Below are 15214 nucleotides of genomic sequence, written 5' to 3'. Positions count from 1 at the left end.
GGTGGATGCAGGTATTTCTGCAGAAATCCAAAGTAAGTTCAGAGTGTCAGTTGACATCTCAAAAAGGGTACATTTGGACCTTTCAGCCAAACAGGTAAGAACTATATAGCCAACAGCCACATTTACAAAAATCTGATTATCTTGGGGGGATGTAATTTTGAGCTTAATTATTCTATACATAACCTGCTTCTCTTACTGTTATATGACCACAGTGTGGTCATTTTGCTTTCCTGAATCTACCTCCAGTCTCATCAGAAAACAAGGTGGTTACATGAAAAATAATCTGCAATGAGGGAACATGTGAAATAGTGCCAAAATAATGCCGTCACTAATGCTAAAGATATATTCTAAAAAAGCACACCACTTCACTTGTAAAACAAGGTTCAGCCATCTGACCTCCAATTATTTAAGCATTTAGAAATGCTATAGGTAAGATGGCAAGAATAAACATTGACATCCTGGACGTCAGTGAACTAAAATGGACGGGAATGGGCGAATTCAATTCAGACGATTACCATATCTACTATTGTGGGCAAGAATCCCATAGAAGAAATGGAGTAGCCCTCACAGTCAACAAAAGAGTGGGAAAAGCTGTAATGGGATACAATCTCAAAAATGATAGAATGATTTCAATACGGATCCAAGGCAGACCTTTCAACATCACAGTAATCCAAGTTTATGCACCAAACCCTGATGCCAAAGAGCTGAAATTGACCAATTCTATGAATACTTACAGCACCTTCTAGAACTGACACCAAAGAAAGATGTTCTTGTTATTATAGGGGTCTGGAATGCTAAAGTAGGGAGTTAAGAGATAAAAAGAACAACAGGCAAGTTTGGCCTTGGAGTTCAAAACAAAGCAGAGCAAAGGCTAAGAGAGTTTTGTCAAGAGAACAAGCTGATCTTCACAAACACTCTTTTCCAACAACACAAGAGGTGACTCTACACATGGACATCATCAGATGGGCGATATCGAAATCAGATTGATTATGTTCTCTGCAGCCAAAGATGGCGAAGTTCTATACAGTCAGCAAATCAAGACCTAGAGCTGACTGTGGCTCTGATCATCAGCTTCTTATAGCAAAACTCAAGCTTGAACTGAAGAAAGTAGGAAAAACTACTGGGCTAGAAAGGTATATTCTAAACCAAATCTCTTATGAACTGAAGAACAGATTTAAGGAACTAGATTTGGTGGACAGAATGCTTGAAGAACTATGGAAGCAACAGTTAGAACTGGATATGGAACAACTGATTGGTTCAAAATTGGGAAAGGAGTATGACAAGACTGTATATTGTTTCCCTGCTTATTTAACTTATACAGTGGTGCCCCGCATAGCAACGATAATCTGTGCAGCCAAAATCGTCGCTATATGGATTCGTCACTATGCAAAATAAAAAAGCCTATAGGAATGCATTAAAACCCATTTAATGCATTCCTATGGGCAAAAAACTCACCTTTATGTGAAAATCCTCCATGCGGCCGCCATTTTCGCTGCCCAGTAAGCGAGGAATCCAGGCCAAAACACAGCGGGAGGCCATTTTGCCATCTTCTCCACTCCAGCCCCCCCGCCTTACAGCTGATTCGCGCTGCTCTTAGAAGCTTCCCCAGGCTTGCCCAGCAGGTAAACAGGCAGTGGAAATGCACTGGAGAAGCCTCTGAAAGTGGCGCTTTGCCAGGGTGGGGGTAGGTAGGGGTGTGGTAGGGGCAGGACCGCCCCCTCGCCCCCCCTCGCGCACCCCCGCGGCAAAGCGGGGCTTTCAGAGGTGCATTTTCACTGCTGAAAAGGCCCCAGGCTTCTGAAAGCGGCACTTTGCCGGGGTGGGGTGGGTGGGAGTGTGGTAGGGGCAGGCCCGCCCCCCACCCCCCCAGAGCCCCCCTTGTGCTGCTTTCAGAAGCCTCCTGCCCACCACCCCCTGCGGGGGGCAGGGGGTGGTGGGCCTGCCCCTACCACACCACCACCCACCACCACCCCAGCAAAGCGCCGCTTTCAGAGGCTTCCCCAGTGCATTTCCACTGCCTGTTTACCTGCTGGGCAAACCTGGGGAAGCTTCTAAGAGCAGCGCGGATCAGCTGTAAGGCGGGGAGGGGCCGGAGCAGAGAAGATGGCTCCCAGCCCGTTTCTGGGACGATCGCTTCCCCCCCTCATCGCAAGCTGTGCAAAAATGGGGCATTTGCGAGGATGGGGTAGCCATCATCGCAAAGCAATTTTTCCCTATAGGGAACATCGCAATGCAATTGCAAAAGCGATCGCAAAATCTTCATCGCTATGCGGATTCATTGTTAAACGGGGCACCCGTTAAGCGAGGCACCACTGTATGTAGAATACATCATGCGGAAGGCAGGACTGGATGAATCCCAAAACGGAATTAAGATTGCTGAAAGAAATATCCATAACCTGAGATATGCAGATGGTACCACTCTGATGGCAGAAAGTGAGGAGGAATTAAAGAACATTTTAATGAGGGTGAAAGAGGAGAGCGCCAAAAACGGTCTGAAGCTCAGCATCAAAAAACAAAACAAAACAACAAAAAACACTAAGATCATGGCCACTGGTCCCATCACCTCCTGGCAAATAGAAGGGGAAGATAGGAGGTAGTGACAGATTTTACTTTCTTCGGCTTCATGATCACAGCAGATGGTGAGAGCAGCCACAAAATTAAAAGAAGCCTGCTTCTTGGAAGGAAAGCATTGATAAACCTAGATAACATCTTAAAAAGCAGAGACCTTGCTGACAAAGGTCTGCATAGTCAAAGCTATGTTTTTTCCAGTAGCGATGTATGGAAGTGACATAAACAAGGGTGACTGCCGAAGAACTGATGCTTTTGAATTGTGGTGCTGGAGGAGATTCTTGAGAGTTCCCTGAACTGCAAGGAGAACAAACCTATCCGTTCTGAAGGAAGTCAACCCTGAGTGCTCACTGGAGGGACAGATCCTGAATCTGAGGCTCCAATACTTTGGCCATCTCATGAGAAGAGAAGACTCCTTGGAAAAGACCTTGATGTTAGGAAAGTATGACGGCAAGAGGAAAAGGGGACGACAGAGGACGAGATGGTTGGACAGTGTCATCGAAGCTACCAACATGAATTTGACCAAACTCCGGGAGGCAGTGGAAGACAGGAGGGCCTGGGCGTACTCTGTTCCATGGGGTCATGAAGAGTCAGACACAATTTAATGACTAAACAAGAACAATAGGCAATTGACAAGTGTGTATGGTTTTATACAAGCATGAACAGAGATGTAAATCCTGATTTAGCTCATCCTCGCCTAGTAAACATGCAATTTCATGTCTACAAAATGAAACTCTTAAGAATTCAGTCTCAGAGAGATTTTGTGCATTCATGAGACAGATTGTTGCATACATTTGTAAAGTGTGCAAAAGTGGAAAATGCAATAATTATATGAACTAGTAGTTCGTGTTTCGTGATCAAAAAGTCCACCCTTTCATGCTTGTTGAATGTGTAAATTAGTTTTAAAAAGGAAAAAGGATTTTAAAAAAATATACAAACATAGTTTGCATAAACTGTGGAAACCATCTGAAAACGGTTGCTTGAGATCTCATGAAGAGAGCACATGATTTTTGGGATACTGTCTTTCCATACCAATGCAGCCGGTCTCACCTATGATCTTGCCAGTGGTGAGACAGCTTCACATCCCTACATATAATAAATGGCTGAGATGCTGCCCTAGACTCATTGAGCTAGAACTCTCATAATCCCTTGTCACTGACCTTTTTGCTTGAGGCTCCTGGGAGTTGAAATCCGAATACAGTGGTGCCTCGCATAACGTTTTTAATTGGTTCCAAAAAAGAAAACCTTATGCGAAAAAAACTTTATGCGAAACACCATTTCCCATAGAGATGCATTGGAAACCGGTTAATCTGTTCCAATAGGCACGGATTGCCGTCCTTAAGCGAAAAAACCCATAGGAAACATCGTTAAACGATACAATGTATCCTCCATTGGAATGTATTGTAGCTGACTCAATAGGTTTCAATGGCTTTGCAAAGTCAATTTTTGCAAAATTAAGTGTGTCATAAAAGGGTCAAAAATGGTTTTAAATGCTTGGATTAGCTTCTGCACCCTCTAAAACGGATGCAAAAGTTAATTTGGCTTTGATCTGACTTTTCGTTAATTAATGGTGAATTTTTTTCCCCCAACTTTTGACAGCTGTCAAAATCTGACAGCTCCATTATTTCCTATGGGGGAAGAAAAAATTCACAAAAAATTAATGAAGACTCAGCAACTGTTCTAAATTCTTGGGTTCGTTAGAGGACCCCCTAAGTTGTGTGCAAACCTGATTTGGCTTTGATCTGAACTTTCGTTAATTTTTTGTAAATTGTTTTCTCCCCCATAGGAAAGCATGGAGCTGTCAGATTTTGACAGGTCCATTGGTTCCTATGGGCCAAAAAACAAAAATTCACAAAAAATTAACGAAACGTCAGATCAAAGCCAAATCAGGTTTGCACATGATTTAAGGGGTCCTCTAATGAATCCAAGCATTTAGAACCGTTTTGGACCCTTCTAAGACACTTTTTAAATTGAAAACAAAAAAAACGTTAAGCGAAGCAGGGGACCTAAAACCAAAAACGTTAAGCGAAGCATGGTCCCAAAAACGCTATGCGAAAATCGCCCATAGGGAAAAACGTTATACGAAGCACAATCTGCCTCTGAAAAAATAAACGTTAAGCGAAAAAAACGTTAAACGAAGCAAACGTTAAGCGAGGCACCACTGTATCTGGAAAGGCAGACATTGTCCACCCTTTGTTTGCACTGACTTCAGCTTTTGAAGCAGAAATATTTCATGGCTCTATCTAGATATGCTTGGGATTGAATATGGGACTCTTTACATGCAGAGTGTGCATTTTGTCCCAAGAATACAAAGCTTGTGACCTTCCAATGGTGTTGTGGGAAGTGAAGTCCAAAAGGATCTACAGTCTCAGCTACCCACTCCCATCTATCTCCATCCTCTCCAATACATTTGTAATTATGCTTTATGGCATAATGTGCAACTTATCTGCATATGGAAGCAGGGTTCTACATACAGAATTCCTTAGAATTGGGAACATGAGTGTAAGGTAGATGTATTTAAAATGCAGATGTTCTCCATTCCTATAACTTGGCCTCACCTTACCATGAATTTGGATTTGCATCCTAATGTCACTCTGGTGCCACTAAATACACATACCAACATGTAACTGTGGCTGGTTTAAGCCATTAGTATCTGCCAAAATCTGTAAGAATCTTCCCATCAAAGCTGTGGGTATAGTATCGGACCTTATGAGTACCTAGAGAACCGTCACTACTACATAAATGTATTTTTCGCAAAGCAGATTAATATATCATAAGTCCCTTGATACAATAAACAAACAGTTAGAACATTAAACTGAACTAATTTAATGGTATTGTAAATATAACAGACGATTACTCATGATATAAGCGTTGGAATAGACTTTCAGTAAAATATTGATCTTTTAGTTGTTGAGCCAAAGCTTTACATATCCAGTCTTGAACCTAGTTTTTGGGTACTCCAGAATAAACTACCTTTCATCGATGCAAACTATTCCCACAATGCTACTCATTCTGATCATTAGGAGCAACAGATCAACGTCCTGTAATATCTCTACTACGTGAACATGTTTACAATGCCATTAAACAGTTGCCATGGCAGAATTCAGACAGATGTCCTGAGTTTCAATGGCTATTTAAGATGACAATAGTTTTTTGCAGTCTGGTACAGCCACCGAAGTATGAAATATCATATTTTTCCGTGTATAAGACACCCCCATGTATAAGATGCCCCCCAGTTTTCTAATCCAAAATTAAGAAATCTAAGTGGGGTTTAGCAAGTGTAGGGGGAAAGGGATAAAAGCGCTGCAGGATCACTTTGATCCCTCAGCTTACTTCCATGTATAAGACGACCCTCAATTTTTAGTCTAAAGATTTTAGATGAAAGTATAGTCTTATACATGGAAAAATATGGTACATGTGGTGAGGTTCTCAGTTGAACTGAGGGACAATCTTTTTCTGACTTCTGTTTACACACATTTTAGAGAAAAGTTGCTGAATATAGAAGCAAATCACTTCTAGCTGAGACCTAATTGTAGCTGTCACACACAACTACTTTCCCTCAAAGTATTAAAGCAGTGGTTCTCAAACTGGGGCCCCCAGATGTTTTTAGACTGCAATTCCCAGAAGCCTCCACCACTTGCTATGCTGGCCAGGATTTCTGGGAGTTGCAGTCCAAGAACATCTGGGGACCCCAGTTTGAGAACTATTGCTTTAAAGTAACTCTTATTCTCGATCAGATCAAGTAGCTTGATGAACATATGCTAGGGATATGTATACTTCCTTTTTTCACTTTTGCAGGTAAGGACAAGGCATTGGAAAAAGAAATAATATTAATTTAACACTTTTTATGCAAATTGCATATCTTGAGCAAATTACTCAAAACTCCCACCATGGCTGTCCTGCTGAGTGGATTTTTAAGATTCAGAAGCATTGGTTGGGTTGTTGGTGTGTTTTTTAAACAGCCAGAAAGTCCTTCTGCGCTGGTTGTGTATGCACCTCAATTTTTAGAAAGAAAAAGCATTAGAATAACAGACAGTGTGTAGAAACTGCAGAATTCTTGTGGGAAATGAGAAGTATTGTTTGTCTTGTTCTAGCTCTGGAGTCAGCTTAGATGGACAACAACACAAAATTTACACCCCTGCTAGGAGCCTAGCAATGAAGGCTTTTGCATCCCTAGATAACTTTCCTATAAATCCATACATTTCTTCTCCTGAATAAAATGACATTTTAAGCCTAATCTAAATGTTAGTACCAATTAAAGAAGACCCATTAAATCACTGGAATCTACATAAATGTAAATCTAATTGAGTTTAGCAACTGGTTTTCTCAACCCTGAGCATTAGTCATTGGATAGGAATGCTGAGTGTTGAGACAGAGATTGTAAGCTGGTTTGTTGTGATAAAAAGAAAAACAATATGGCATGGATTGTCGGAGGAACTGCCTGGAATCACTGGAGAAGCCAAAAATTTGCCTATCCTATTGTCTCACTACCACCACCACCACCCGGTCTCCTCATCTGAGAGATTTAAGGATTGTTGATGTTTAGGGTACTGGATCCCAACCTTGGGTCTCCAGATATTCTTGGACCAAAACTCCCAGAAGCCATCACCACTATCTGTGCTGGCCAGGATTTCTGGGAGTTGTAGTCCAAGAACATCTGGAGACCCAAGGTTGGGAACCATTGATTTAGGACTTACTATTTCTATTTATCTATTGACCCAACTCCGGGAGGCAGTGGAAGACAGGAGGGCCTGGCCTGCTCTGGTCCATGGGGTCACGAAGAGTTGGACACAACTAAACGACTAAACAACAACAAATTTCTATTTATTTCTCATTATTTAGGACTTCCGGGCCTCTGTTCTTCTGCTTGGCATGATCACATGCATTCAATGTTATTATTAAGAAATTTTATTTAATAAAATATCAAAAGGCAATGATCTTTACCATGGATAAAACTTCACATCTTATCTGTAACATCATCTAAATTGGATGTGGTGTTGTGTCTGATCCCATCAGCGAGCAGCCAGGTATAATAGGGAAAACAAATGTTCTATCATGACGAGCACCACAGTATGCTAGGAGAAGTGAGCAGAATGGCATAGACAGAAGATGTGCATGCACCAGCAACAGATGATGACCTACCATGACTACAGGTCAACAGGTATTTACCTTCAACAGGCAAAGAACTCAGTTTAGTAATATCCTATGCATCTTCACTCAAAATCAGCCTCAATGAACTGAACTGAACTCCTCCGAAGCACATAACTTCAGCCTGACACTCTAAACCATCATATAATTGCAGATTCTCCTACCTATTACTGCTTCATTTGACCTTTCATGACTATCGCTTGCTCAGTCCACATACAGAAAATTGATTATAAATTTTATTGTGTTTCATTTTGAAACATCTGTAAATGCAAGGAAATTCAAAACAAAAAAACCAAAACAAAACAATACCTGGTACATCTGTGAAGGTCTCGCCAAGAACAGACACATGAAAACTGAGCCCCATCTCTTTCATTTTCAACAGTACTCGAAAGAAGCTTTCAGGATCCTTATCATGTTCCCTTGAAGTAAAACAAAATGCACCTTGACTTTAGAATGTTAGTTTACAAAGGAACTCATTTGAATTAGATCATTATACTACCTTAGAACACCATGTTTATTACAAAAGACCAGAAATAACATTCACTGAAATCACTGAGACATATTTGAAAATAAACTAATATTTGATTTTGAAATAAATTAATATTTTGTTTTAAACACTTTTTGTGTCCCGTCCCCCCCTTGTTTAAAGAAAAGCCGGCTGGATAGCTTAGAGAGTTAGATATCTGACTGCGTTGTTCAATCGGCAGTTCAATTTCCCACTTTTCATCCCAGAAGAACCAGCCTGTGTGGCCTTGGGGAAGCTGCACATTCTCAGGATGCCACCAGAAAAAGGGAATGGTAAAACACTTCTAATTATGCACTACCTAGAAAACCTTGAAATGGATGCCATGTCAGGACTGACTTGATGGCATACCGTTGTTGTTGTTGTTGTTGTTGTTGTTGTTGTTGTTGTTGTTGTTGTTGTTGTTGTTGTTGTTGTTGTTGTTGTTGTTGTTGTTGTTGTTGTTGTTGTCGTCGTCGTTGTCGTTGTCGTTGTCGTTAAATTTTGTTCCAGCTGCTATCCAGTACGCACTCATACAGTGGTGCCCCGCTTTATGATTACCCCGCATTATGACAAATCTGCTTCACGATGACATTTTTGCAGTCACAAAATGATGGTTTAAATAGGGTTTTTTTGGCTTTGCGATGATCGGTTCCTTGCTTCGGGAACCAATTCTTCGCAAAACGATGTTTTTTTAACAGCTGATTGGCGGTTTCAAAATGGCCGCTGCTGTGTTTAGGGACGGTAACTAAAATGGCTCCCTGCTGTGTTTAGGGACGGATTCCTCGCTATACAGAAACCAAAAATGGCCACCATATGGCGGATCTTCGCTGGATGGTGAGTTTTTAGCCCACTGGAACACATTGAACGGTTTTCTAGGCGTTTCAATGGGCTTTTTATTTTCGCTTTACGATGTTTTCGCTTAACAGCAATTTTCCTGGAACGGATTATCGCCGTTAAGCGAGGCACGCTGTATTAGACTTTGCTCCAGCGAAGGTATCAGCAGAGTGTCATACCTTGAGATATGGAATGTTTTGGCCGAAACTAAAATGTACTACAGTCAACTTTAGCCGCGTCCATGGTGAGAAACCACAGTTACTCTCACTGACAACTCTAAGGTACAGTAGCTAGCATGTGGCACAGCCAATGAGAGCCCCACTCCTTTGGTCTTTTGGAGGTCTCTAGGTCTTATAGGAAGTTGGCACAACATGGAGCAGTGTGCACTGTACTGACGTGCCATGTATTGTTGCAGGCATCATTGCATAGTGGCCCATTCTGTCCTGCTCATGCTTCTGCCCCCAAATGGAAGCCATGGTTCCCACCCAACCTGGAGTGGCAGCATATTCCATGATTGGGATTTTCAAAATGTCATTCTAAGCATTTTCACCCATGTTATCAACAGAAGGCTATAGTACCAACTGCACTGACCAAGTACTGTTGAGTAGCAGTATTCAACAGTACTTCCATAACAAACTCGAATGCTAATTCGAACACAGAAGTTAGGGGCATAACTTTTCAAATATATTATCAAAAGAAAAGAAGGAAAATGCGTTTATAATCAGTCAGATTTTGGTCCCTCTAGTCCAGCATTGGCAGCAGCCCTCTAGGGTTTCAAGAAAGAGGAGATAACCCAAAACCTTCTAACCCCCCCCCCAATCTAACCAAAACATTCTTCACTACTTTAAAGGTGATTAAAAAGTTCTCCCAAATGGCAGATGGGAGACCGGGAAAGTAAGACTGACTGGTGTGATCCAAAAAAGAACTGCTGTGCTAATCTGTACTTTTTTTCTCCAGCATTTCCTTCTCCTTCCAGTTACTCATCATCATCATCATCATAGAATGGCAGAGCTGGAAGGGACCCTAAAGATCACTGAGTCCATCCCCTCTAAAGGAGGCACCATGCGGAAGAGAACTCCGAACCTCTGGCTCTGCAGCCAAAGACCTAAACCACAGAGTTATCCAGCAGTTATCTCCTATCTCCTGTCTCTGTTTCTGTGGTGTAGCACAACAACAGTAAGCCAATTGTGTTGGAAAGTACCATCTGGAAGAAGAAGAAGAAGAAAACGCTGGCGTTATGTAACATCCAGTTGATAGCAAACCTAATACGATTTTCAAGGTGTGTGAGATTTGAGGATTGGTTTTATTAGTGCCACCACTACCCCCAGTGAATTCCCATGTCTGAGATGGGATTAGAACTCAAGTCTCCTGAACCCCAGTCTGGCACTCTATCCACTACATTACATTAGTCTCAAGAAAAAGAAAGAAAGGAAAACTTAAAACACACTGAAAACAAATTTCCCCTGATTTGGCTACTTACATTACTAATAGAATGGACTATGTTTCCCATTTATTATTATTATTATTATTATTATTATTATTATTATTATTATTATTATTATTATTATTATTATTATTATTATTATTATTATTATTGTTGTTGTTGTTGTTGTTGTTGTTGTTGTTGTTGTTGTTGTTGTTGTTGTTGTTGTTGTTAATTGTATTTATACCCCGCCTATCTAGTCATTTCGACCACTCTAGGCGGCTTTGAAGTCATATGTGATTTACATCCTCTGTTTTAAATCACTGTTCTTTCCAAAAAAGTGAGCCTGATGTTCTTCAGGTATTTTCCTTTAGGAGCTTCTACTGACTTTACTCTCCAGTTAGAGAAAAATGACAGACTGGCAGGAAAACCTGTGCTTTACCCCCACAGACTAATTATGGTGAATCTATGGTTTTGCAGGTCTATCACATGATCAGAAATTATTAATTATTGTATCACTAAAAATATCACACTAAATGGCATATGCAACTCTGCATGTACTGATTCTTAATTCAGTCAATATTTTTGGTGATGATGTCAAACAAAGATCTCCTAATGAAATATTACTTCACCCGGCTTTCATATCATCATATCTTGCAAAACTTAGAAGAATCACATTTCTACCAAAGAGATACACAGGAGAACTTCCAGGGGTTTACATCTTCCAAGGTTTGATAGGAGTTTTTACCGGCATGACAATCCTCTTCTGTTTTATCCCCACATGTGACACAGAACTGCAAAATAATTTTTTGCCAGCTAGGGAGGCAAAAGATTTCGTATTGTTCTCAACCCAAGGACTAGAATGAGAAAGAGCAAGAGGCCACCTACGAATACAAATCCTCTTTGCAGGCTGAGGAAGAGTTGTGGCATGTCCGCTGAGAAGCCAACAAGAATACAGTATTTTGCAAGCAGGCGAAAGCCTTTTCTCTTGAGGCAAGTTTTCCTTTATTGACTGGCTGTCTAAGAGGGGTTTTCAAACAGGATGGTTTAGTTTTCTGTTGCTTTTGAATCTGTTTACCTAACACAGGAATGCTTTTACCTAACATTTTGAACATAATGTTTATTTCATTATTTTACAATATTTAAATAATTTACTGCTTTTAGCTTTTAATATTGTGATTTTAATGATGTAAGTCACGTTGGGTCTTTATTTTAGCAGAAAAGTGGGGTAAAATATTTCAAATAAAGATATTCTGATTTTTTTAAAAAAAATGTGGGTTTTTTTTACTATAAGGATTCTTACAGTCATTCTCAACAGGGGTCATATGGACCGCTGCCCCCCAATTCTTCACACACTACCTTATAAGGTTCTTTATGAGACTTAAACAATCTTGATTCCTCCTATATTTCTTCCATATTGTGCATATGGATGTGGCCCAAAAAAGTGGAGAATGGATGCTTTAGAAGACAAACCTATACACAATGAACTACACATGCAGCTAAGAAACGTACGGTTCAGCCCTAACTACATTTATGTGGAAGCAAGCCCCATGCATTTAACAGATTTATGCCTAAGTAAGTACATGGAGGATTGCTGCATTTAGTAATCATGGGGAAGAAACATTCCCTCACCCCATTTTCACTAAATGAAGTCTCTTAGGATGCATCATGATACAAAATAATTTCATATGTAACTGGCACATGTGCAGATCTCTAAAGGTATTGTGTATGTTGAAAGGGTTATAAATAAGCTGAGCTAAAAGCAATATTAAAAAGGTCAATCATAATCTTCTTAAAACGTTTAACAAAGGAGCTTTCTCATATTTCAGTGGTAGAGAGAACTGAAAATGGGGAGAGGAGAAAGGTTTAATGTTGCTTTGCAAATAGGTAGCACTGAACCCAATGCAACCTCTCTTTCAGGTATGGTTCCTCAGCTGACAAGGACATAATATTCCATGAAGTACTGCTCATCAACATAGGTATTAAAACAGTTTACATTTCACTCAAGGCAGTTCGTTGATTTCTTTTACTCAGTTCTTCTTGAGCAAAACCACTCTTGAAGTAGGTGTACCACAAGCAATTTGACTTCCGAAACCTTTATGCAAGGAACTAGACAGGGACTCCCTGTGCAAGGGTCACCTGGGTGTTTCTGCTGGCATGCCAGCACCAAGTGCAGAAACAGGAGATTCCACGTTACTGTGCTCGTGGAGTCTTATGCTTTATCAGTGAGCAACAAGATTTGGGCCAAAAGAAGTAAAGATAGTAAAGAGGCAATCCTGCTGATTAGTCTATAGCTAAGTATAAAGTGTTTTTTTTAATATACTGTAATCTGTAGAAATATTTGGTAGCCATCTTTGTAAAAATAGCTGGTGAACAGTAAGTAGATTACATAGCCAAGTGCTATGATCCAAGTATGTGGTCCTAACAGTAAGTACTAAGGAAGTTAGCATTTGAGATAGGAAAAGAATTCCAGTTGGCATAAATCCAGTTGCTTGTCCCAACTAGAGTAGACCCACTGAATCAATGGGTCAATATACAGTATATGTAAACTCTGCTGATTCAATCTAGGTCATAATCAATACAGTACAAACTATACACAGGTTTATTCATAGATATTGCCCATCTGGGCTTTATGTACATGTAAAAAGTCAGGATAATGATTTTTCTGATCCTTCTCCTCACTAATGAGGATGAGATAATTATTCTCTCTCTCTCTCTCTCTCTCTCTCTCTCTCAATGTGTTTGTGTGTATGTACATTATGCAACTGAAAAGGACACTATACTAGTAAAATTTCCCTGGAATGCTAGTCTTCTAAAAACAAATTTATTTATTTATTTATTATATTCTAACATCGAAATGCTACATGTGTTCTTTTAGTACAGCCTACGGTTCAAGTAAAGTTTTTCTAAGTGTACGGAACAGCTCTGGCACAGCCATGATGAAGAGTAGGAATGTAACTTCTTGATTATCTCATCATCACTGGTGAGAAGGATCAATAAAATTATTCTCCTTGCTCCATGAGAAGGCGCCTTCTCAAGAAAAAGAAAAGGAATGGGAACAAGAATTTTTTTGCAAGAAATATAAAAATTGTACAAAATAAATGGTTCAATGAAACTAGAACTTTAACACAAATTACTTCTATAAAATAGTGGTGGGTTTTGCTTTATAGCATGGACTTCAAAGAAATAGAAGCACTGGACTGGTGTTTTTTAAACAAATCATAAATGTGCTTGCTATGTGTGTATATATGTGCATATGCATGTGCGTTGCTCTCCAAAGGGAAAAAGTCAATAGTTTTTTGCAGACAGTTTACATAAGCTTAGAGACTGACCAAGAAAAAAAAGTAGTTCTGAAGATAAGGAATTTTTAAGTCTTGAAAATTCCTCATTGAAATGTTTTATTAAGTTCTGTCTAAATCAACAAAAGTAGAGAATTTAGTAAAGAGAGGCATGATGTTCAAATGGAGTCTGACAAGTTCATAGTGATGACAGCAAACGAGAATCATGGCTTCTAGTCACGACTACTGTATACTATCCCCAGAATCAGAGGCAATATGCCTCTGCACACCAATTGCTGTGACACAATAAAGAGAGGGCTACCATCCTCATTTTCTGCTCGTGGCCTTCCCAGAGGCATCTGTTTGGCCACTGTTGGAAAGAGGATGCTAATTCATTCAGTGTTATTGGCAGGCCAGGTGCTAGGAACCGACACAGGTGGAAAACCAACTTACAAGATCACTTTTTATGTGAACATTATAAAAAAAAAACGCTATGACAGACTGGCTTTTTCAGATGGTGTCAATGCTTTAGCACATGGCAGTTGACCTCATTCCGAAAAACCTTTAATATGGGTCAAGCAAGGAAGTGCACGTTCTTACAGTGCTGCATATGAGAAAGCCTACAGCAAATGCACTCCAAAAGACAACTTGTTTGTGCTAATTTCTCTATACAACCATAGTGCATTGCAATAATTGTGCATATTATTTTGCATGGTGACTAAGAGGAATAAAAAGAGTAAAAACTGGTTGTACCAGTCCATGGCCTCCTGATGTAGCAAGGGGCAGAAAATGGTTCTGATATGTTCAGAAGACAGGTGTTGTTAAAATCGTATTATGAAGGTCCCAACAGCCTATTAATCAAGGAGAGAAAACCCACTATTGATGTTTCTGATCCACGGCAGAGATCGTCAATGGCCAAAGCAGAACAGCCATAAAAAGGCACAAGGACAAACATCTAGGTTATGGAGCTGTCAAGACATACGAATGACAAATTTGAGAACTTAAAAGAGAAAAATTACCAGAATGGAATGCTCCCGGAAACTGGGGCGATGTATGACAGTTTTTTAAAGCAAGGTTAAGCAACTTTGCCCTCCTCCAATGGTGTTTGACTAGACAAGCAGAACCAATGGTGAGACCTAATGGGAGTTGCAATACAGTCCATTTGGAGGAACACAGTTGCCCAAAACTATTTTAAAGTGACTATCTCAAGCCAGATGACTTTATTACGGGAGAAGCCTTGACAAAAAGATAGGGGAATAATACCATTCCTCCAGCTCTCCTAGTTCAGCTGGAACGGCCCCCTTTAAAGAGGCAGTTTATTTCAAAGAATGCCCATTCACCCACTACTACCCCCTGTCCACCAGATGTATCTATGACTACTCAACGGGGAAGTCTGGAATAGACACTCTACATATCTCGACCAGGTATCCCTACTTTCAACACAAACATGGTGATGCC

General features: G+C 40.2%; 1 protein-coding gene across 15 annotated transcripts in view; it reads right to left on the bottom strand.

The window, feature by feature from the left end:
* Positions 1 to 15214, bottom strand: part of QTMAN (queuosine-tRNA mannosyltransferase) — a 383269-nt gene that overhangs the window by 128078 nt on the left and 239977 nt on the right. For all 15 annotated transcript variants that reach the window (XR_012082012.2, XR_012082011.2, XR_012082018.2 and 12 more), the window contains one exon: positions 8026 to 8135. Coding sequence is in view for 12 of the 15 variants with exons in the window: in XM_078376897.1 (XP_078233023.1) it covers positions 8026 to 8135 (110 nt within the window). In the remaining 3 variants the exon portion in view is untranslated. The remainder of the gene's footprint in view (positions 1 to 8025; positions 8136 to 15214) is intronic.

This window comes from Pogona vitticeps, chromosome 1, assembly GCF_051106095.1.
Source record: "Pogona vitticeps strain Pit_001003342236 chromosome 1, PviZW2.1, whole genome shotgun sequence".
Classification (NCBI taxonomy): domain Eukaryota; kingdom Metazoa; phylum Chordata; class Lepidosauria; order Squamata; family Agamidae; genus Pogona; species Pogona vitticeps.
Note: the sequence above shows the minus strand (reverse complement) of the source record. Positions and strands in the feature narration are given on the sequence as shown.